The sequence below is a fragment of the Chiroxiphia lanceolata genome, chromosome 10, assembly GCF_009829145.1.
Source record: "Chiroxiphia lanceolata isolate bChiLan1 chromosome 10, bChiLan1.pri, whole genome shotgun sequence".
Classification (NCBI taxonomy): domain Eukaryota; kingdom Metazoa; phylum Chordata; class Aves; order Passeriformes; family Pipridae; genus Chiroxiphia; species Chiroxiphia lanceolata.
This window is the reverse complement of record NC_045646.1, coordinates 4,623,922-4,644,512: the sequence shown is the minus strand read 5'-3', so window position 1 is coordinate 4,644,512 and position 20,591 is coordinate 4,623,922. Positions and strand designations below refer to the sequence as shown.

The 20,591-nt window shown below is 48.7% G+C and overlaps 1 protein-coding gene across 1 annotated transcript; it reads left to right on the top strand.

Moving 5' to 3' along the window:
• The first annotated feature begins 5,185 nt into the window (after positions 1–5,185).
• Positions 5,186–15,979, top strand: SLC2A2 (solute carrier family 2 member 2). Its single transcript, XM_032697644.1, has 11 exons — positions 5,186–5,344; positions 5,999–6,094; positions 6,569–6,825; positions 7,333–7,457; positions 8,221–8,336; positions 8,866–9,028; positions 9,443–9,630; positions 10,659–10,763; positions 12,829–12,930; positions 13,349–13,552; positions 13,757–15,979. The coding sequence occupies exons 1-11, from the start codon at positions 5,312–5,314 to the stop codon at positions 13,946–13,948; spliced, it is 1,581 nt and encodes a 526-aa protein (XP_032553535.1). The 5' UTR covers positions 5,186–5,311; the 3' UTR covers positions 13,949–15,979.
• The last annotated feature ends 4,612 nt before the right edge of the window (positions 15,980–20,591 follow it).

Below are 20,591 nucleotides of genomic sequence, written 5' to 3'. Positions count from 1 at the left end.
CAGGACTTGGTCAAACTTGAATCTTTATCAAGGGTGAGAGGCGATGTGGGGCGGCGGGGATGGGATGGGATGGGATGGGCCACCCTCACCTGAAGCATCCCGTTGGGAAGGGTGTCACGGTTTGGTATTGCAGGGATTGCTGGCAGTGGACTTGCAGCAGGATATGGAGTCCAGAGGAGCATAGGTGAGATGTGCTTTGTGGGTGCCTTCTTCAGGCACCCTCCGGCTGGGCCAGTGCAGCCTGCAGAGTGTAGGGATGTCCATAGGACCACAATACTGGTATTCAAACCCCATGCAAGTCCCATCACAGACACTGATTGCCACCAGCTCTTTATATTTTCATTGTGGTTAAAATATAAATCAAATAAAGCCCAGAGCTTTTATTATGTTGCAAACTGATAACTAGTTTTGGGGTTTTTTTTGGTCCCCCTTCAAGCGACAAATACACAGCCTTGGATTATTATTTTTTTAATGTAGGATTTTGGGTACAGTGATGAAATAGAAGGAAGTAATTGTGTTTAAACATAAGGTAGTTTGTGAATGTATTTTTTAAAATCTTAGAATAATTTGAAACAAAAAATCATGAGAAACCAGTATTACCACAGTGTTGTGTACGGTGTGTGTGTGTATGGAGATACCACAGAGCAAAGGTTTTTCTGGTGCCAACCACAATAAAACACAAAAAACTTCACCATTAAACCATGCCTTTTATGTTTGGCTAAATAAAACCTGGAGTGTTGGAGGACATGGAGGTAAAGGGGATTTTCAGGCTTCCCAGTCACTATGCTCTTTGCCTGGAGACTCTCAGGAGAGCAGCATTCTGGAGCAGGATGAGTGCAGGGAGATGGGACGTGTGCCCTTTGCTGCTGCCCAGCACTCAGCAGTGGCCAAGGGATGTTTTGACAGACCCCTACCACCTGAAAACTTGGGTTCTTCTACAAAATCAACCCATGATTACTATAATGACCTGCTTTCTCCTTCAGATATTCCTAGCTTTGATTTTATTGTCTTTTGCTTTAAGTAAAATACACTTGTGGTTGATCAGTGCTCTCAGGAACTACTTAGTGTTTAAAGAAATAACATCTGGGCCTCCTTTTGAAACTGTTTCTGGGAGTTTTTACCTGGGAAAGGAAATTTATTTGTTCAGCTGGGCAGTGCTGCAGGAGGAAAAAGCCTGTGCATGCAGGAGTCACCTGAGCTTCTTGCAGATTCAGTTATTTACAAAGTTGCTGTGAAATGTTGCATGAACTTCAGGGATGAGTCCTGGCAAATAGAATAAAAGCTTCGAGAGCTGACACGAGGCTGTGTGAGGCCCCTGGTGACCCCCAGCACCCCAGGGAGGCGCTGGGTACCCCTCCCAGGTGAAGGATGCTCAGAGGTAAGGCTGTAGCAGCTACTCATGGGAACTGCATGTTTTCAAACCTGTTTCACAATTATTATCAAATGGGATTTTTTTCTTGTTGCGAGATGGTTTGGAGGTTGATAGTGCTTATTTTGTGACATCTTTGTGACAGAAGGGGGATGCTCAAGGTGACCCTGGCCCCAGAGCTGGGCTGGTTGCTGGAAAAGGTTGAAGTAGCTGTGCTGCAGTTCCTTGTCTCCACATTTAGCCCATGTAAGGTCCTTTTCTGCTCAGGCAACGATTTGATGCTGCGTAACTGGGGACAGTGTTGTGAGCATCGTGTCGGCCGGCAGTGACTGAACCTGCCTGTTCCCGAAGGTGTGGGGTGGACCTCCATTCCATACCCTGCCTGTGTCCAGGATAAGCCACCCACCAGGGCACAGCTCCTCAGAGGAGATCCAGCAGAGATGTTCTCAGCAAGTAAGGATGTGGTTCCAGGTGTAGGATGCCTGTCACAACCACCACTGCCCTGCAGTATCCATGTCCTGCCCTGTGTTCCCTGCAGAGCTGCCACTTCCCACTTCCCACCCAGGCTGTTATGACCTGCTGCAGAACAGCTTTGCTGGGTTCGCTTCCCAGTTTTTCTGTTCTGGGTGATGCTGCACCACCCAGAGCTGGGAGTTGGGAGAGGGCCCATTAACCTCCCCTGTTTTAATGCCACCTGATTTTGCTGGGAGGGTACAAGGCCACCACTCCAGTATCTTTACAGCGGTGCTGTAAATGCACCAAATTCTCTCTCCTAAATGTGTATTATCAACCTGAAGCCATCATCCTGTGAGTTGCCCCAGCACCAGTGCCTGCCCTGGATGCTGTCCTTAAAGAGAGGAAAAATGGATGTGTAGCTTCATCTTTCTGTGCCAGCTGATGTGCTGCATCAGTCTGCTCTTACCTGGAGAGCCAGCAATTTATGGACTCGATCTTCCTTTTCTTCTTTCTGGTTTTGTTTCAGTTAATGGCATATTTTTACTTTTTTTTAACATCAAAGCTACCTCTGAGTGACCCAGAGGCAGTAAAATAGGTGTGCAAATTACCCCAGCCACACAGAAAGCCTCACTGTCCTGCAGTCTTTAAATTCCTTCCACTGAGGTGACAAGCATGTTCAGCTGCTCAAAAGCAAAGCCCAACCATAAACTTTAGCCCATTGCTTTTATCACAGAGCATTAGATTCTCAGCAACACCAGTTACACTGGACACAACACAGAGTAGGCAATAAGCTGGCAATTCTGCCTAACCAACATACACAGTTCTTACACTTTATTATTTAAGTAAACCATCAGCAATAATGCAGGCACTGTTGTTTGCCAGTCACTGAACCAGTGCCTGGCCAGGCTCACCAGCTGTGGGACAGGTTGGTGTTGCTCTGAGCTGTGCTGTGCTGCTCTCTGCACCCTCAGGGCTCAACCTGTGTGGTCACAGGTGACCTTGTGACCTTGTGTGGTCACAGCCGACTGTCAGACATGCAAGAGATTTGCTGGACTGGTCATTCATCCTGGTGGAGCCTGGCCTGGTGCTCTATCCTGTAGGAATGTTGTTGTTCTGTTTCCCAAGCTATCAGTCAGCCCCTTTGGGAAGTGACCACTGTGGGAGGCAGATTTACACACAGCCCTTTTCCACCTGTGAGCCTCAGGATGAGCCTCGAGCTAATTGGCACATCCACATCCAGCCCCTTGTTCAGAAAAACACAGGGTCTGGAGTCCTGGTGCCACTGAGAGCTAAATATGTGCTTGAATTGCCCAGAGCTAGGCTGTGGAACAGTGTGGCACAGCCCAGCTGGCATCAGCTCATAGGGAGAGGTGGCACCGGCTCAGAGCATCCAGCCTGGGGGGTGCTGTAAGAGGGGATGGGAGAATCTCAGGATAACTTCATCCCTTTTGCCAGCAGATCTGCTCGAGGGATACATGTGGCTGCGGGGCTTCCAGCCTTTGGCATCCAAAGTTCCCATGGAAGTTGCCAGGCCACTGCTGGGGAGATGACTGATGCTCACCCACACCATCCCACCCCCCACCACCCCCCGCTGCTCCACACCCTCCCCCTGGGAAGTGGAATTACAGGAGGATTCAGCTGTGGAAGCAGCAGCAAGGAAGACATGGAAAGGCCACCCTGCTCTCTCATTTCAGCATGTGGATGCCCCTTCACCCCTCTAACTCTGGTAGGCTGGGAAAAGTAGAGGGGGGAAGTAACACCCCCCCTTGGCCAGGCACCTGGGATAGGATGGGGATCCCAGACGGGTACATGGGGATCCTGGAGGGGAACATCAGTCCTGGCCAGAGATTTCACAGTGCCCAAGGGTTTCCGTTTGGGATCTTGGGTCAGGGCTCTCTTTTGTTTTCTGATTCAAGCTTCTTAAAAAGCCTGTTAATTGTCGAATCCTGACAGCCCCATTGTGGAGGCATTTAACTGCAGTGCAAAGAAATGGTGCTTGTAAATGCCTGAGTATCCACACACAGCGAGCAAACAAACACCATGGGCAAAGATCTCAGCTGGAAGGACAAATATTGGGGAAAACTAAAAAGCTCAGCCTCGGGCCCTTCCCCTCACAGCTACGCCAGCCCAAGAGGGGAATGCAGGTGCTGAGACTGGAATCAACACCTGCTTAATGCAATGAACTTTTCTCCTCCAGTTAAAGTTTTACTTTACTGGAGGAGCCCAGTGCAAAGATTAGTGGTCTTACACTCATCTTTGTTTTTTTATCTCTTGCTCTTCCTCTGTAGAGAGTACATTTTGTGCCTGTGTGAAGCCTGGATGGCTGAGAGCATCATCCAATGAGTCGCTGTAACTTGGCTGCTGGACCCATCAGGGGCTGGTCTGGAAGGTAATGGTTTTAATCAGCATTAATCACCTCCAGTCTGACTCAGACTTTGGCACATCCCTTCGGATGCCACCATCTACCCAGCCCTGCAGCTCCTCTCACTGACCATGTCAAGGACAGCACAGCCTGAGCCAGAGTGAGACCAGCTCAGACCAGCTTGTGCAGATGTGCAAAGTTCATGAAAACCAAGCCAAAGATATTTGGCAGCAGCGGGAGTATTTGCAGCATGGGCCATAGTTCACAGAACCAGCGATATTTGACAGCGCAGGGATCAGCTGGTGGTGCTGAAAGGCTCAGTGTTCAGGCTGCTGCGGGGTTTTTTAATGAAAACCTCTGCTATGGTAATATTCTGGGTAATTTTACTATGTTGTTCACATGCACATTCAGATGTCTCCTCTGACCACTCAGGCTGCACGTACAGGTGTGTACTGGCACTACAGCTGGGTGCTGAGGGGCTCTGGGGGTGCAGGTGTCTATGTATGGATACACTGAGAGGCCTCTATACATCTGTGTTTATATATGTTTGGCTGTGTATGTGATACACACACATAAATATATTTTAAGGCAGGTGCTAAGTGCTATCTAAATAAAACACTTAGTCATTTTCTATCTGCTTTGCTAACACATGCTGGAGAGATTTCTTCTCCCTAATTCAGAAAGGGGTTTGTGATGTGGCACATACACCAGCACAGAAGCCGAGGAAAGTGTTGAGCATCTCAAAACAGGCTGTAGCGTGTTCCCAAGTCCCTGGCATGTCACATTCCCGGCTGTTAAACTGAGAGACAGCCCCAAACCAGCCCTGCAGCTGGATCATTTGAATTTCCCAGGTCCACTCTATGCCTTTGTGGGTCTCCTGTTGTTTCGTGCCTGTCCCCAGACACGGGGATTGGTGGCGGCTGCCCTGAGCCGAGCAGTGGCCAAGTAACACATGGAAGGCTTGGGTTTCTCATTAACTCCAGAGCTCATATAGACCCATCTCTCGGAGCATCAGCCACTTTTCCTGCCTCCCTCCCAGCCCGGCTGTCCCTCCTTCCCTGCCCAAGCCCTCACCTCACTCCACAGCCCAGGACAGGGACCATTCCTGGGAGGACAGCTGCAGGATGGAAGAGAAAAGCAAAATGCAGACAGAGAAGGTAACCATGGCTCACTGGTATTTTTGCACTGGGATTTCTGCAGGAGCCCAGCACTGAGCAATTCTGTGCCAAGACCAAAACCAACCCAAAAAAAAAATCCCCTCCCTTAATTAATTGCTCTCTCATCTCTGTGTACTGAGCACAGGGGCAAAGGGGTCAGGGGTTGTTTTTTATTTTTAAGAGCTCTGTTGGCTCATTGGATAACTTTAACTGTGATGGAAGGAAACGATGCTTGAAACAGCACTGCTGAAAACCACAGTTTTGGTGACTTTTTTCCCAGCTGTTGTGCTCCAGGGATGGGGATGAGGATGGGGATGGGACAGGGCACGCTGCTGCTGCCTGTGCTGCTGTACCAGGCAGAGCTCTGGCTCCTGTGAGCTCCAGGGCCAGGATGGGCAGTGCAGCAGGGAGAGCTGGACTGCTCATTGTGGGGCAACAGCACTCTGCCCTGGGGGCCTTGATCTTGCCTGTCTCCAGGGGCTTTCCTTCTCCTTTGAAGCCAAACCACCTGTGCTTCTGCAGCAGCATCCCTGGATGCCATGGTCCTGGCCAGCTGGGCACCAGAGTCCCCTGGGACAGGGATGGGGTGCAGCCCCCCAGATTTGGGCAGGGTTAGGACAACAGGGTGAGGCTGTTCTCTGCTTCCTCCCCCAGCACCTCACGGGAACGCTGGTCCTCTCTGTCTTCACTGCAGTGTTGGGCTTCTTCCAGTTCGGCTACAGCCTGGGTGTCATTAATGCCCCCCAGAAGGTAAGCTGAGCCCCCCAGGCCATGCACAGCCAAGGGACAAGGGCTTCAGGGCCCGTCTGTCCCTTCCCTGTCCCTTTCCCAGGCGCTTTCTCCCACAGCACAAAGTCAGTGGGGTGAGAACACGGCCAGGACCCCCCCTCTGTCACTTCCCCAGGGAAAGGAGCAGGGCTCTGCAGTCGTGGAGCCATCCCCACTGCAACACAGTCCCTGTGCCCAGGCCGGGGGACTGCAGCTCTCTGCTGGTGCTGACACCACGCTCACCTCAGCCCAGGGAGGAGGGGATGCTCTGTGCCTGCCCATGTGGCCCCTCCTCGCTGGTCCCTGGGTGTTGGGGAGCTGGGGGTGACCCCATGATTTCACTCCTGCAGACCCTCCAAAGAAAAGATTTTCCTGGGGCAGAAAAAAAACCCAAAACAGCTCTTGGGGTGGTTATAGATTTGAGCTGATGGGGTTCTCCCTCTTCACCTGTCCCAGGTGATAGAGGCACACTACGGGCGCGTGCTGGGCATCATCCCCCTGGATGGACACGCCACCAACACCTCCAGGGAGGATGGCACAGACCCCCAGGCTGGTACCAAGGGCACACTCGCACCCCTGGCTGACACCAGTGAGGAGCTGGCCACCTCCTCACACATCCTCACCATGTACTGGTCCCTCTCTGTCTCCGTGTTTGCCGTCGGTGGCATGGTCTCCTCCTTCACCGTGGGCTGGATCGGCGACCGGCTCGGCAGGTGAGAACTCCATGTGCGCTGTGACTCTGTGCCACAGCCTGAGACTTTCTGTTCCCTCTCTGTAGAAATACAATTTCTAGTATTTTCCCCAATTTAGGAAAAAAAGGGGAAAAAAAAACCCTTCCAACTTCCAAAATGCTGTTCCAACCATCATAGAGGTCGTGCTTATTAAAATCCTCAATTATAAATCAGGTGTTTTATTGCAACTTTAGCACTTCAGACAGCAGCTGATGAGCAGCCTTGATTAACTTCTGAATTCCCCCTTTTCTTTTCATGGCAAATGGGAGAGAAGGGCATCTGAACAGTGTTTGCACAGGATGTAAAATGTAATTTATAATATAATTTTAACTACTCTGATTGCACCCGGGCACTATATTCTGCAGTGCTTACAATCATTTTTCCCTCTGTAGTGCTGATTATGTCAGTTAATAGCTCCACTTGCATGTCTCAACGGCTGCTCTGGCTGAGTGAGGTGCCAGAAGGAGCTGTGGTGCTGCTGCCTTGCAGGGTGAAAGCCATGCTGGTGGTGAACGTCCTCTCCATCGCCGGGAACCTCCTCATGGGGCTGGCGAAATTTGGGCCGTCTCACATCCTCATCATCGCCGGGAGAGCAGTCACGGGGCTGTACTGCGGTGAGTCCAGCCTGGGTCAGGCAGGGTGCCGGGTGCTCCAAGGCTCCACTTCAGGGTTTCCTATATTTTTTAATCTTTTTTTAATCAGAAGGAGTTTCACAGGTGGGAGGTTTCTTCTTCTTCCTCTGTCTGTCCTTCTTGATCCAGGATCTTTCCCAGAAGTATCTGGGTTGGCTTTGTCATGAAACTGGTTTGTTTTACATATGCTAGAAAGGAGCAAGCCCCTCTTTATCTCAAGGCTGGATCTTGCTGGTGGCTGCTGTAACAGCACATCATTAGCCAGGCTGGTTAACGGGTTCTCTAGAAGCAGTGCTGTCTAGCAGAGAGCACAGGGGCACTGTACAAGGAGAGGATACAACAGTCAGCAAATAATATGGAATTACAGTAGAATTACCTTAGAAATAATGGCTCGTTACCCCTGTTACTGGTATGCAAATACAATACTCTGCTCTGAGGTTTTAAGGCAAGTTTTAAGCAAGCTCTTTGCCCTGTGATACCTCCTCCCAGTGGACAATCTCTGCTCTGTGCTCTTATGTGTGTGTTTAAGTATAAAGGCTTCACAGTTTGGGGCTCTGGGATATCCTATGCAGGGATATCCCAGCACCTTTCCAAGGTGCAGGTGGTTCCCAGCCAGGCACGAGGGCTTTGGTGGGGTGTGGGTTGCAGCACACAGGCTCCATCCTCTTTTCCCTTTGGGGAGTGGTTTCTGCTAGTTTCTGAGCTGTGGTCTAGAGGAGGTGACACCTGAGTGTGTTCCATGCAGGGCTCTCCTCCGGACTCGTGCCCATGTACGTCAGCGAGGTCTCTCCCACGGCCCTTCGGGGAGCGCTGGGGACGCTGCACCAGCTCGCCATTGTCACAGGGATCCTCATCAGCCAGGTAAGAAGGAAAGCTCACGTGTCCAGAGAGGGTGGTTTGGAGATTAGGGAGACCCCAATGATACGCTGGGGTGTCACACACCATTCCACCCCAGAACTGAAGGAGTGCACGAAGCAATCTGCTCTAATGGGGTTAAACTCATGCCTTGAGTCGGAGGTGTCTTAACAAAGATGACATCTCAAGAAATAAAAAATGCTTCTGCAATTTCTCCTTTCCCTGAGGAATTATTTTCAGCATCTAATCAGCATCAGGCTGGATCCTGAGCACAAGACCCCTAATAATCAGGTTCTCCTACATCAGAGAAGCAGGAAGCCCAAAGTCCCAGTCAGCTTTTCCATACCATGGTAGGAGTTCCAGCTATGCAACAGGTGGGCACATAAATGTACCAAGAACAAATACATCCAGAAAAAGAATTGGTATTTGCTTCTAGTTTACTTCCAGGTTGTCACTTCAAAATGCCAAAGTGATAAATCACTTTCTTTTCTTAGGCTGCAAAACAATCCATTCAAACATGCCTCAATTATTCCAGGTCCTTGGACTAGACTTTCTCCTGGGCAATGATGAGATGTGGCCCCTGCTCCTCGGTCTGTCTGGCGTGGCTGCCCTGCTGCAGTTCTTCCTGCTCCTGCTGTGCCCCGAGAGCCCCCGATACCTTTACATCAAACTGGGGAAGGTGGAGGAAGCTAAAAGAAGTAAGACACATTCTGGGCTTGTCTAGAATTGTTTTTATACTGTACATAGTATTAAACACAGAAGGAAAAAGGCTGAGGATTCACATATAACTGTGTGGTTGCTCCATTCCACCCTCTGAGCTGCTGAAGTACAAATCAGATCTGGACCAAAAACTGTTTGCATGGGACTAAGCAGCACTGCTGAGAGATGAAGCTTGAGCATAGTGTCTGAGGGCTGTTGCAGGACTGATGTGCTGCTGCCCCTGGCCAAGCAGACACACTTTGGATCCTTGATGTGCCATGGGAATCCTCAGAGCAAGAGGACATGGCTGTCCATGTGGTTGGCCTACCCTGAGTTCTAGCTAGAGAGATTCTTGTCCTTACTCTGTGCCTTATCTGAAGATAAAATGTCAATCTTTCTTTTTTTTTCATAAGATTTGAAAAGGCTTAGAGGAAACTGTGACCCGATGAAAGAGATTGCAGAGATGGAAAAAGAAAAGCAAGAAGCTGCTAGTGAAAAGAAAGTCTCCATAAGACAGCTTTTCACCTCTTCCAAGTACAGGCAGGCTGTCATCGTGGCACTGATGGTGCAAATATCCCAGCAGTTCTCAGGAATCAATGCGGTGAGTCTCCCCAAAATGTCTGTCTTTAAAGAAATCCACGCTGAGCATGAAAAGGCAGGTCTGGCTCCATCAGAGCCGTGCAGGGGGGAAAGGTGGCTTTCCCATGGCTGCAGTGGGCTCCTCAGCCACCACTGTCAGTGCTGATGGTGGATCTCACTGCCACGCTGGCTGTGGGAGGGCAGGAGGGGAGAAGGGTGTGAGGGAGTTCAGCACAAACCTAGCTGGCATGCTGAGCTCTCCCATGACCCTCCACCTAAGTGAGTTCATCAGCAGTTTTCTCTCTTTAATGACTAAGTGCTCACCCCAGAAACCACAGAATCACTATTTTCTAGCTATTTGTAACTAAACAGTTTTTTGCATCACCTCTTGGGGATACCAGAAATCACCATTCTGCACCCAGAAGCATAGAGCCTCCTTTTCAAAATCTGCTAAAAATCATATTTTTGAAAGTCTGGTGAAACTTGAGGCCTCTGTTCCACCAGCTTTCAAAACTCTGGGAGCATTTCTGCATCCCAAGACAGAGTGGCATGCAGGGGTGCCCAGCCTTGTGGGGGTGAACTGGGATGAGGATGTCACGGAGCCCAGCTGAGGGTCAGCACCCATTTACCTACTGCCTTTAACTTTTACCAGGAAAGAATCACCTTATTCTTGGAGAGAAGGAAGAAATGGGAGTCCTTTCAATGCAGTGAGAATATTTTAAAATTCATGTACAACTCAGTCATATTAAGATATTTTCCTTCATTGCTCAGTGCTGGATTTCAAGATTAAACATGGACTACATGGAAGAAAACAGTTTTAATGTGCAAATGCAGTAGCTCAGGAGGGGAATTTCAACAGGATTTTTAACTCCCTCCGGCTCCTTTGAAATTTTCAGCTTTAATTACTATAACAAGCTATTAAAAGTTGAAAAACTAATCATAATTAAATTACTTCACATCTCAGCCAAGCAAGTGCAACTTTTCTCTCAAGAGAACAAAAAGTTCCACCAGCCCTGTTGCCTAATCTTTCATCTTGATGTATTTTGATAGATCTTTTACTATTCTACAAACATTTTCGAGAGAGCTGGAGTTGACCAACCAGTTTACGCAACCATCGGTGTTGGAGTGGTGAACACAGTCTTCACTGTTATCTCTGTAAGTAAATACTTCTGCCACACAGACTACAAAGACACGTAAGCTACAATGTGGCTTTGAAACATGATTTTATCCTGGAGCTTAGGCTGGGATTTGCAGTTTTCAGGGCTGACCTTGAACACCTTACAGGGAAAAATCATTCCCTGGGCAAGTTTCTTTTGAAAATTTAAGCCTTGACACAGAGCCTGACATCAGCACTGCTAAAATGCCTTATGAGTGGAAAATACATCACTGTGCTCTGGGAAGCTCTGGTAACTCAGCAATTTCCCCAAAACAAAAGGGGCTGGGGCCTGTGATGGGGGAGCAAGCAGCTCACAGTCTCCTTTACCTGTTATCTTTCAAACTGTTCTGTGTATGTACATAGCACCTGCACGAGTGATATCCAAAGGCTATTCCACAGTAATCCAGTAATCCAGCACCTATCCTCATCCTACCTAGGCAGTGCTCTGCAGCAATAAAGGGATGGGTTTGTTTCCACAGACTTTCTCTTCGTTTGTCTCTCTCCTGAGAGGATTAACACAGTTCCTATCAGCAGGCAATTAGTTTTTTAATGTGGCCATTAATATAAGATCAGGAAATGCCAAGCCCATTTCCCTGACACCTCTCAAGAGACTTAGGGAGAAAAGGACTTTTACCTCCAACAAAGCAGGACTGGCTGAAAGGGAGAAATATACAGCTCCAAGAGATTTAAGACAAGAGGGAATCACTTTAAACTGGCAGAGGGCAGGTTTAGATTAGATATTAGAAAGAAATAGACTGTGAGGGTGGTGAGGCACTGGAACAGGTTGCCTGGAGAAGCTGTGGATGCCTCATCCATGAAGCGTTCAAGACCAGGTTGGACAAGGCTTGGAGCAACCTGGAACAGTGGAAGGTGTCCCTGCCCATGGCAGGGGTGTTGGAACAATATGGTATTTAAGGTCCCTTCCAACACAAACCATTCTTACTCCAGCATGTATGAGAGAGGAGGTCTTGGGGTGAACTTTCTTTAGAGGAAGTCCATCACAGGCCCCATAGTGAGGAGAAAATGTGATCTTTATTGTGAAATGAAATTAGGAGGTTTGCAGCTGGAAGAAGCCTTTCTCCAGCACGGAGGGTCTCCTGCAGTTCCATCCCCACTCTGAGGCTCTGGTACTCGCAGCCTGGGGCATTTGCTCTTTGCTTCTTTTGGCCGTGAGAACTTAAAAATTACCTGCCTTTGTCAATAAATGACAGACCCCGATCAAAAGGCAGAAGTGCTGACAGCGGGTGGACCTTGGCAGGGGGAGAAGGGAACGCAGAGGCTCGTTCTCTGCAACTTCCCGAGTCAGCAGGATGAACCACCTCCAGTAAAGGAGATGGTCTCCTAGAAGCATAAATCACGGCTGTAATGGCAGGAAAGGTTGAGCTGCCAGCCAGAGGTGTCCTTCAGAGCAGAAGGGAAGGACTGGGCAGCCTCAGAGGCTCATGCACAGTTAGGCCAGGCCATCTGCACCGTCCTCTGGAGGTACCTACACCTTCCCACTGGGTGAGGTGTCTGGTACAGACTTAAAAAAGCTGTGTGAGATGACTGGAGTCCACCAAGAGGAGCTGAGAAGGAGAAAACTAAGACTTGTAGATGCCAGGGAAACAAAAGGAGTCTGAGAGCAATTGGAGGAAAAATCCTGCTGCTACAAAACTATCCCTGCCCTGGGACAGGCAAGGTGCAATGGTGTGACCTGAATCATGCTACATTTTGAAGGCCAATTTCAAACTAATGCAGAGCTAGTGAGTTTTTTCTTCCTGGGGGAAAAAAACAGAAAAAGAGAGAGAGTAAAAGTTCATAGTCAGCAATACATGTGTAGGAGAAGTGAGAAGTCCTGAGAGCTTGGAAACTCATGAGTTCTGAGTGTATGTGGCTTTGCCTTGCCCTTGGCAAGGTGACTCCCTAAGAGCCTCTGACACTTGGAAACCAGCACATAAATCCCTATCAAAAGAGCTAAAAGAGCAGGAGCGTAGTGTGGCAGTGGTAACAGGTTGGTTATTGCTAATGGACCTGATCCTGAGAGCAGCAGTGCTGGAGACTGAGCTGCTGCATGTGTTTCTACAGGTCTTTCTGGTGGAGAAGGCGGGCAGGCGGTCCCTGTTCCTGGCTGGATTGATGGGCATGTTAATAAGTGCCGTGGCCATGACAGTTGGACTTGCGCTTCTGGTAAGGATTTCTCTCCATTTTTAATCCCTTGTTTGCAAACAAGAGAAGACGCCATCAAAGTCAGTCCAAACCACTGGAGCAAGCCCCTGTTGGGTTATAAAACGAAATAAGGGGTGACCTCCTCTACTGAACACCCTAGTTATTAATGACAGAACCATTCTCTGTTGTCCTGGCCGTGCTGCAGGCACGGAGAAGGCTCAAAGGAACAGCAGGGCTGATGGCTGTGAACTCCTGCAAGCAGCAACACTGGCAACACACGCCCAGCCAGCACCTGGCACAAGAGTTGAGAGCCTTAATTATTCACGTCCAGTCCCCACTTGTCTGAATGGAAAGAAATTTCTGAAAAAGAAGCTTAATTAAAGTAATTGGTGATAATTAATGAGAGTTGTGTTGGGACTATAACACCAACCTTTTGCAGAGCCAGTTTGCCTGGATGAGCTATGTCAGCATGGTTGCGATCTTCCTCTTCGTCATCTTCTTTGAAGTCGGGCCTGGGCCCATCCCCTGGTTTATTGTGGCCGAGCTGTTCAGCCAAGGCCCACGTCCTGCCGCCATCGCTGTCGCCGGCTTCTGCAACTGGGCCTGCAACTTCATCGTGGGAATGTGCTTCCAGTACATAGCGGTAAGAAACCCCTCAAACCATACAAATAAATGGCTGACGTGACCCCGCTGCTGGCTCCCAGAGCAACCCAGCGGGATGGAGATGTGCCTCCCAGATCTCCATCCCCAAGCCCTGCTGGGCACCTCAGTCCCCCAGGGTAGGAAGGGGAAGCCATCCCCGCAGTGCTCATGGTGGTATCCCCTGTTCCCACTTGCCCCACTGCAGGATCTGTGTGGACCGTACGTGTTTGCAATCTTCGCAGCCCTGCTCCTACTCTTCTTTCTGTTTGCCTACTTCAAAGTCCCAGAGACAAAAGGGAAGTCCTTTGAGGAGATCGCAGCTGTGTTCCGCCGCAAGAAGCTCTCGGCCAAAGCCATGACTGAGCTGCAGGACCTGCGAGCCACTGAGGAGGCGTAGCTATCCCACCCACCCAGAAAGGAGGGACTGGGCATGGACCTCCTTCAGGCACTGTGGGCAAAAGTCTCATTTCACAAAAACCTTGCAGCTGGCAGACCAGGAGGACCCATCCACTGCATTCCTTCTGGCTGCTGTGGTTCACACCTCCCAGGTACTAACCTGGCATTTTGGTCTGAGACACTTGGTACAACTGTACTGCAGGAAGAGCCAGGGAAAGGACGGGAGGAGTACGTTATCTGTGTGTCTCCATGTCCTTCTGTAAGACCCCAGCAGGACAGTGATGTTACCACATGGCCAAGCAGGGCCATGGCCCAGCTGGAGTGAAGGAAAGAGGGGTCGGCTGATGCTGCAGCCTCACGTTTTCACCTTTTTGTCCCATGCTTGCCGCTTCCTTCTCGTGAGTGACTTGGTGCCTTGAGAAGCCAACTGCTAGTGCAGTTGTGCCCCCAGCACACAGCACTGATCGCATGGGGTGCCAAGGAAAACAGGTCGGGTGAACTCCCCCTTACTCGTGCCTGTGCAGAGGAAAAAGGTGGATCCCACCTGAAACTCACTTGCTTTGCTGTCTGTGCATTATGGAAATGCTGTCTGATCTCGTAAGGATTTCCAATCACAACATTTTTTAGGAGAACCTTAGAAACTGTGGCTGGGCTGATGGGCATTTTTTTCCTTATGTTTCAGCCAAACTATTTAGCACCCTCTTTCCTCCTAGGAAGCCTTTTCTCCCTCCCTTCTCCCTGCTGCAGCACAAGACAAGCACAATACTGACCACACAAGGGGCCTGGGCGCTCCTGACCCCAGGGTGAGGAGACACAAGTCCTGCTGCCACCCCTCCCATGGTGTGACTACTGCCAGGTCACCTCCTTCCCCATCCTCTGAGCTTGCCTTCCCTTCCTTTTGTATAATGCTCAGACCCACAGGCTCCAGCCTGAGTCAAGGGCTTGGGCTGCCCATACTGTAACAATTAATGATGACCCAAAGAGGGAATGGGTACTGGAGGGTTAACTGGAAGGTGCCCACTGATGGGACCCCCACTTTGCACCACTTAGGATTTTGCTGGCTGGATGTGCTGCAGCCAAGAAGTGCAAGCAGGAGGTCATGCTGTTTCCATAGCCTTGTTTGTGCTCCTTTTGCTTCTTTGTAAGACATTTTTATGTGACAGAATCAAACTCCATGGATTTTTCTTCCTTTTTTGGGGGCATATCTTGGAACCACTGTAAAAGCCTCCTCTCTGTTTGCTTGACTTTTAAGATTTGCATGTTCTTTGTTGTGATACCAGGTTACTTTCTAGCAACTTTCTCAGGATAGAAACCCATTATTTATTTAGAGATGAAACACTAGCATTGCTGGGTTGCTGTGAGGTCACTACACTGATGGTGAAGCAGTGGCCAAAATGTAACAGAGGATCAAGCATAATGAAAACACAGAACAGATGGGCCAAGGAGGATCATGCTGCTGCTGTGGGTTTGGTTTTAGGGAATGTTCATGCTCCTTTCTATGTGCCTGAACATTTTTCCTTTGTAGACTTTACTTTCTTGGTATTATGACTCTAAAGCAGATTCTAGTCCCTTCCAAGTGACTGGAAGTGCAGCCATGAGGTCCTCTGGGAGAAGTGTCTGGCCCCAGTGTGTGCACTGAAGCAGTAAGATTGCACCAAAGGCTCTCCCAGAGTGACTGCTGGGATTTAACTAGAGAAGAACTGGGTCAGTGCTGTCATGTGCTACAGCAGTGGGGATTCCAGGTCTGACATGGGGCATGCAGGGATCTGGGAACCAGGGCCCAGGCTAGGGTGAAGAAGAGAGCAGCAGAGCTGGGGCACAGATCTGAGTGGAACCCTCTGTCCGTGTGCTGCAAATAGGTCCTCCCAGGTGAGACCAGCTGCCACAGCAGGCTCAGAAACTCTCCACAGTGTTTACTACAGGTAGTTAAATATTAGAACTGATTGAATGTAAAAGAAGGGGAAAAAAAAGAGATGGGTTCTTGCTTTCAGTAATGTTATCTATGTCTGTTAGATAAAAGTGACAGTGAACATCATCTATGGTGTGTGTTGGCCTGTGCTGTTGTTTTTTCCTTCTGTACATCTCAGACATGTGTCCAGTGCCAGACAGGACCTATTTTCCTGGCAGGACACATCTGCTCCATGGGTGGTGAATGCTGTGCAAGCCCTCAGCCAAACCCCCTTAAATGGATGGTACAGAGGTGAGACTGGGGTTGGAGGCAGACCTGGAGCTGGTGTGAGCTGGCTCTGTGTTGGGATCAACCCTCACTGGAGGTGTGCTGGTGTCTGGCCCCAGCTGTCCCCACTCCCACTTCACCCTGCCGTGAAGCACCTCTGCTTCATGGTGCTGCTGCAGCTTAAAACTTGGTGCTGGGGCCTCTCTGTCAGAAGGAGCATTTGGGGAGAGGGCTCTGAGGGAGGACCCAGCTAGGCTGGGTTCCCAGTCATCATACAGGTGGCCCAAAACTATTTTGCTAAACTTCTGCTAATCTTTGTCCTAATGCCTGCAGGGCACCAGTGACTGCCAGCAACTCAGCAGTGAAGGGCCATTTATTGAGCAACACTGAGCAGCCAGTTCTTGTTTTCTCATGTCACTGGTGAATGAGAATAGAAGGCCTGATTCAATTACTGTACTGCAGCACATAAATTAGTTTAACAAAGCCCTGAAACATTAACATTACCCATAGCTATATCCCTGAACTTCCCAGAAGATCTGCCTGAGGGTTCAGAAACACTTAAGGAAAAGAGAGTTTCAGGTTGTGCTTCCTTGCAGCAGATGCTGTGTGGACGGGAAGGGAGTCTTCTCCTTCCAGCCTGGGACAGGATGAGCAAATCTTGGCACTGCTGACCTTCTGTCCTCCCTATGGCTGTGGTGGAAGGATCAAGCTGGGCTGAACTATCACAAGAGCACTTTTACCGTATGACAACGCAGGAAGGGGTCATTTGAGTCGATATGTTTACTTATGTCTTGTCCCATCAGGCCAGTAATTAGAACTGTACACTTTATCTGTCCTTGCTACATGCAAGTTCCAGTTAAAACTTGTTCTTGAGATACAGCTTGTTGAACCATTTTTTTACCTCTCACTGTTACAGTTTTACTAAGTCGCTAATCATTAAGAAAATTGAAAAGACTTATTAGCTAAATGGTTGTTGCATTTTAGTTAACGTGCAAAATATGTTCTCATACCATGCCTGGCTAATAATGCAATATAATTAATAATCCCTGAGAAAGCATCTTGTCAGCAAGAGCTTTGACAGTGTTTTCCTAATGTGCTGAGATGACAGCCATTAAGACTTTCCTGTTGTGCCAACGATATCTGGTCTCCCACTCTCTGGGCTTAATTTTAAAATTAGTTTGACTTCCCTAATTCAATAAACTCAGGACATTTGGCCCCATTAACACTCTCCACACTAATTTATCACAGATTTTTCTGCCTCACTTCAACTTGTTTTTCATCGCTGAAAAGCACTACCCTCCATCTCCAGAGTCAAACAGCTGATAAAGATGAAGTTAACCCAAGTACTATGCACGCAGGTACCAAGTCTTTGAGGTAAGATGAATTTTCCGAGGTGTTCACTGTCCTTATCTTTCACTGAAATCTATGGGAGCCGAGGAATTTCATGGCAGAACACCAGCAGAATGTGTAAGCATGAGATTTAATTTAAGGTAGCTGAGTGTGTTCAAGTGTTTCACTCAATTCTCAAGCAATACTGACAAATTTTACCCAGAGGCACAGCCTAAGTAGCTGTGCTGAAAAGTTAGGATCTCCTCCCCAGCAAAGGGGCAATAAATCCTGGCTGTGGATCATCAGTCCTTAAATTTTACAGGCTGTAGATACAACTGTAGACCTGAGACTTGGGTAGTGTCTTGCGGTTTTGCCTCCTTGTATTCAGTTCAGGAGCGGGAAGCGGCTCTGTGACTGTGGAAAGCACCAGGGCCCCCCAGGTCGTGAGTGGGATATCACTGCAGGAGCACTGCTGCAGACCCAGGAGGAGGGAACAGCTGGAGTTACTTTGTGCTTCCCTTCTTCCCAGTGGGGAAGTTACAGTAGTTCCCACTAGCTCAGTGTCCCTGCACTGTCACTGCTTGTCTTTGATCCCCAGTCCCAGGGTAATTCCCTGGGTAATTTGGACACAGGCACAGCAGAGGGAGCTGACAGTGAACGGCAGGAATAAAGCAGTGCCCAGAGCAGGGTGGGTGCCTGTGGCAAGGTCACTGCAGAGGCTCCGTGACCTGGCTCCTGCCCCACAGAGACACTGGAGGAGCTCAGAGGGCCTGCTGAGCACGGCACTGTCCTGTGGAGGGGGGAGTCACCGACTCCCAGCCTCTCATGTCCTCCTGCTCGATGCTGCACCCAGAAGCCGCTGTGAACACTCAACTCAACAGTCAGGTGAGATCCCAGCAAAGTCAGCCCAGCAGCTGAAGCAGACGCTGGCTCAGGTTGGAACAGGGCTGTTTACACTGCTTTGCTCGTGACCTGTTATTTCTAACCGTGTGACCTGAACCCATGGCTCATGTGGGTGTAAACACCACCTCCTGCCTTCCAGCAGGCTGGCTGGAAACAAGGTGGGATGTTTCTGGAAAGAAGGTGGGATTAGCCCAGCTCTGGCTGAAATGCATATTCTCGAGGCTGGGATTTAAGGATGTGTGTCAGACATTTCTCCAGAACATAACTGAGAACAGACATAACTCACTCAGTTTAAAACATTCTAAAAGTTTTCTAATCCCTCTTCACTTCTTATATATAAAGACACAGTTAGGAGAAACAAAGCTTCATAGCATCCTGAGCCTACTAGAAAGAAAAGGGGTGTGTGTGATCCAGCTGGGCAACACTGGAAAGGAAATACCTTTAAATGTGAAAGGCCACAGTATTTTATTTTCAAATGTGCTTTCAATCAAATTGCTGTTGTTGTGTAGAAAAGGGGGATAATCACAATAGTATTATCAAGAAACACACATTAGAAAATAAATGTTGATCCAGACAAAGGAAAGATGCCTGCAGGCAATGAATGATGGATGGATTTCCAATGTTTTTTATTGAATCTCAGATAATGGCCGTCTTGGAATATTTGTTTTGTGTCTGAAAAATAAGTATCATCTACAGCTGTACTTTAGTAAAAGGACTTGATTTATCCCAGAAGATCTCTCAACTACTACAAAATGAATCTGTTAATTGTGGAAAATCAACCAAATTTATCAACTGATACTTGAGAAAAAAAATTATCAGTAGTGCTGAGCCACAGCCTGCTGCAGTTTGGGTCAGAGCAGTTGGTCGTTCTCTCACGATGTATTTTATCAGAAGAAAAAATGCCCTAGAGCACGTGCAATTTGTCACACACTTGCAGGTAAACAAACACTCACTGTATATGTGAAAACACTTAACAGGATGCCCCAGACTCTCCTTATCAACTGAGACAGCAGTAAAATGGGCAGGATAAAGGATATCATCTCCAGAGCAGGCTGGGTGAAGCAGCATCCACGGAGAGCTGTGGTAACAGAGAGAGCCACTGCGGGGACATCATAAAGTGGCCCCATGTAAATGAGAGCCAAACCTTTCTTCTTAGGTACACACTGTACAATTTGGAGTGGGATCTGTATAACCAAGGGTGGGACCACAGGCAAACAGGTCATGCAGATTAACACAGATTAAATAAAATATCCCATGGTGAACCATTTAAAAATGTGATGTTAAAAGTGACTTGGCTAGCTGCCCCATTGGAACACAGATGACAAATTCAGGATTTTGAGGCAGAAAACGTAGGACAGCACAGCAGCCTGTGGTGGTGATAGCAGAGGCCAGTGCTGACAGTGCTGCCATGGAATTTCTGCATTTTCCTGTTTTTGTGGTGTTTGTCGGTGACCTGCATGGGACCTCACAGGGCTGGGGCCCATCTGCCAGCTGCTCCACAGGACACTCTGCAGGTGAGTTTGGTCAAATAGCTCAAAGTATTGTGGAATCTGACTTGGAGAGTTTTAGTAAAAACAGCCATTTGGCTTTGTTTTTCTCAGGATTCCATGGCCAGAGACCCCCCCTGAGGCAGTGCAGGGCTGGGTGTGGGACCCAAGGGCTGTGCCAGTGGCATTGTTGCTGAGGAGGGGGCACAAAGCACTACAATAGTTTAGATTAAAAGCACTTTTCAAGATCAGCTACTCTAAACTCCTGCTTTCACTAGGTCAGATTGCTCTAAACCCCATCCACACTGGCTTTGAACACTTCCAATGATGGGGCGTTCAAAGTTTTTCTGGGGACAGTTTTTCTAAACCTACCCTCTTTTAGTTTAAAACCATTGCCCCTTGTCCTGTCACTACAGGCCCTGGTAAAAAGTCTCTCTCTCTTTCTTTCTTATAACTCTCCTTTATATACTAGAATACTGCAACAAGGTCTCCCTGGAGCCTTTTCTTCTCCAGGCTGAGCAACTGCAACTCTCAGCCTTTCTTAGCAGAAGAATATCACCTTCATGGCACTCCCTGGGATCTGCTCCAACAGATCCATGCCTTTCCTATGTTGGGAACCCCACAGCTGGACACAGTAGTGCAGTACTAACAATTCCAGTATTAATGGCATATCACGTCTATTAACAAGCACAAGCCCTTGCTATGGATCTTGCCTGTCTCAGGCCCCTTGGGCTTGCAAAACACTAATT

What these genes read in the sequence shown, in the direction of transcription:
- SLC2A2 (XM_032697644.1), top strand. Translation starts at nt 5,312, where the DNA reads ATGGAAGAGAAAAGCAAAATGCAGACAGAGAAG. An exon ending in GCAAAATGCAGACAGAGAAG is followed by an intron (nt 5,345 to 5,998) that starts GTAACCATGGCT and finishes TTCCTCCCCCAG; the next exon opens with CACCTCACGGGAACGCTGGT. An exon ending in TGTGCTTCCAGTACATAGCG is followed by an intron (nt 13,553 to 13,756) that starts GTAAGAAACCCC and finishes GCCCCACTGCAG; the next exon opens with GATCTGTGTGGACCGTACGT.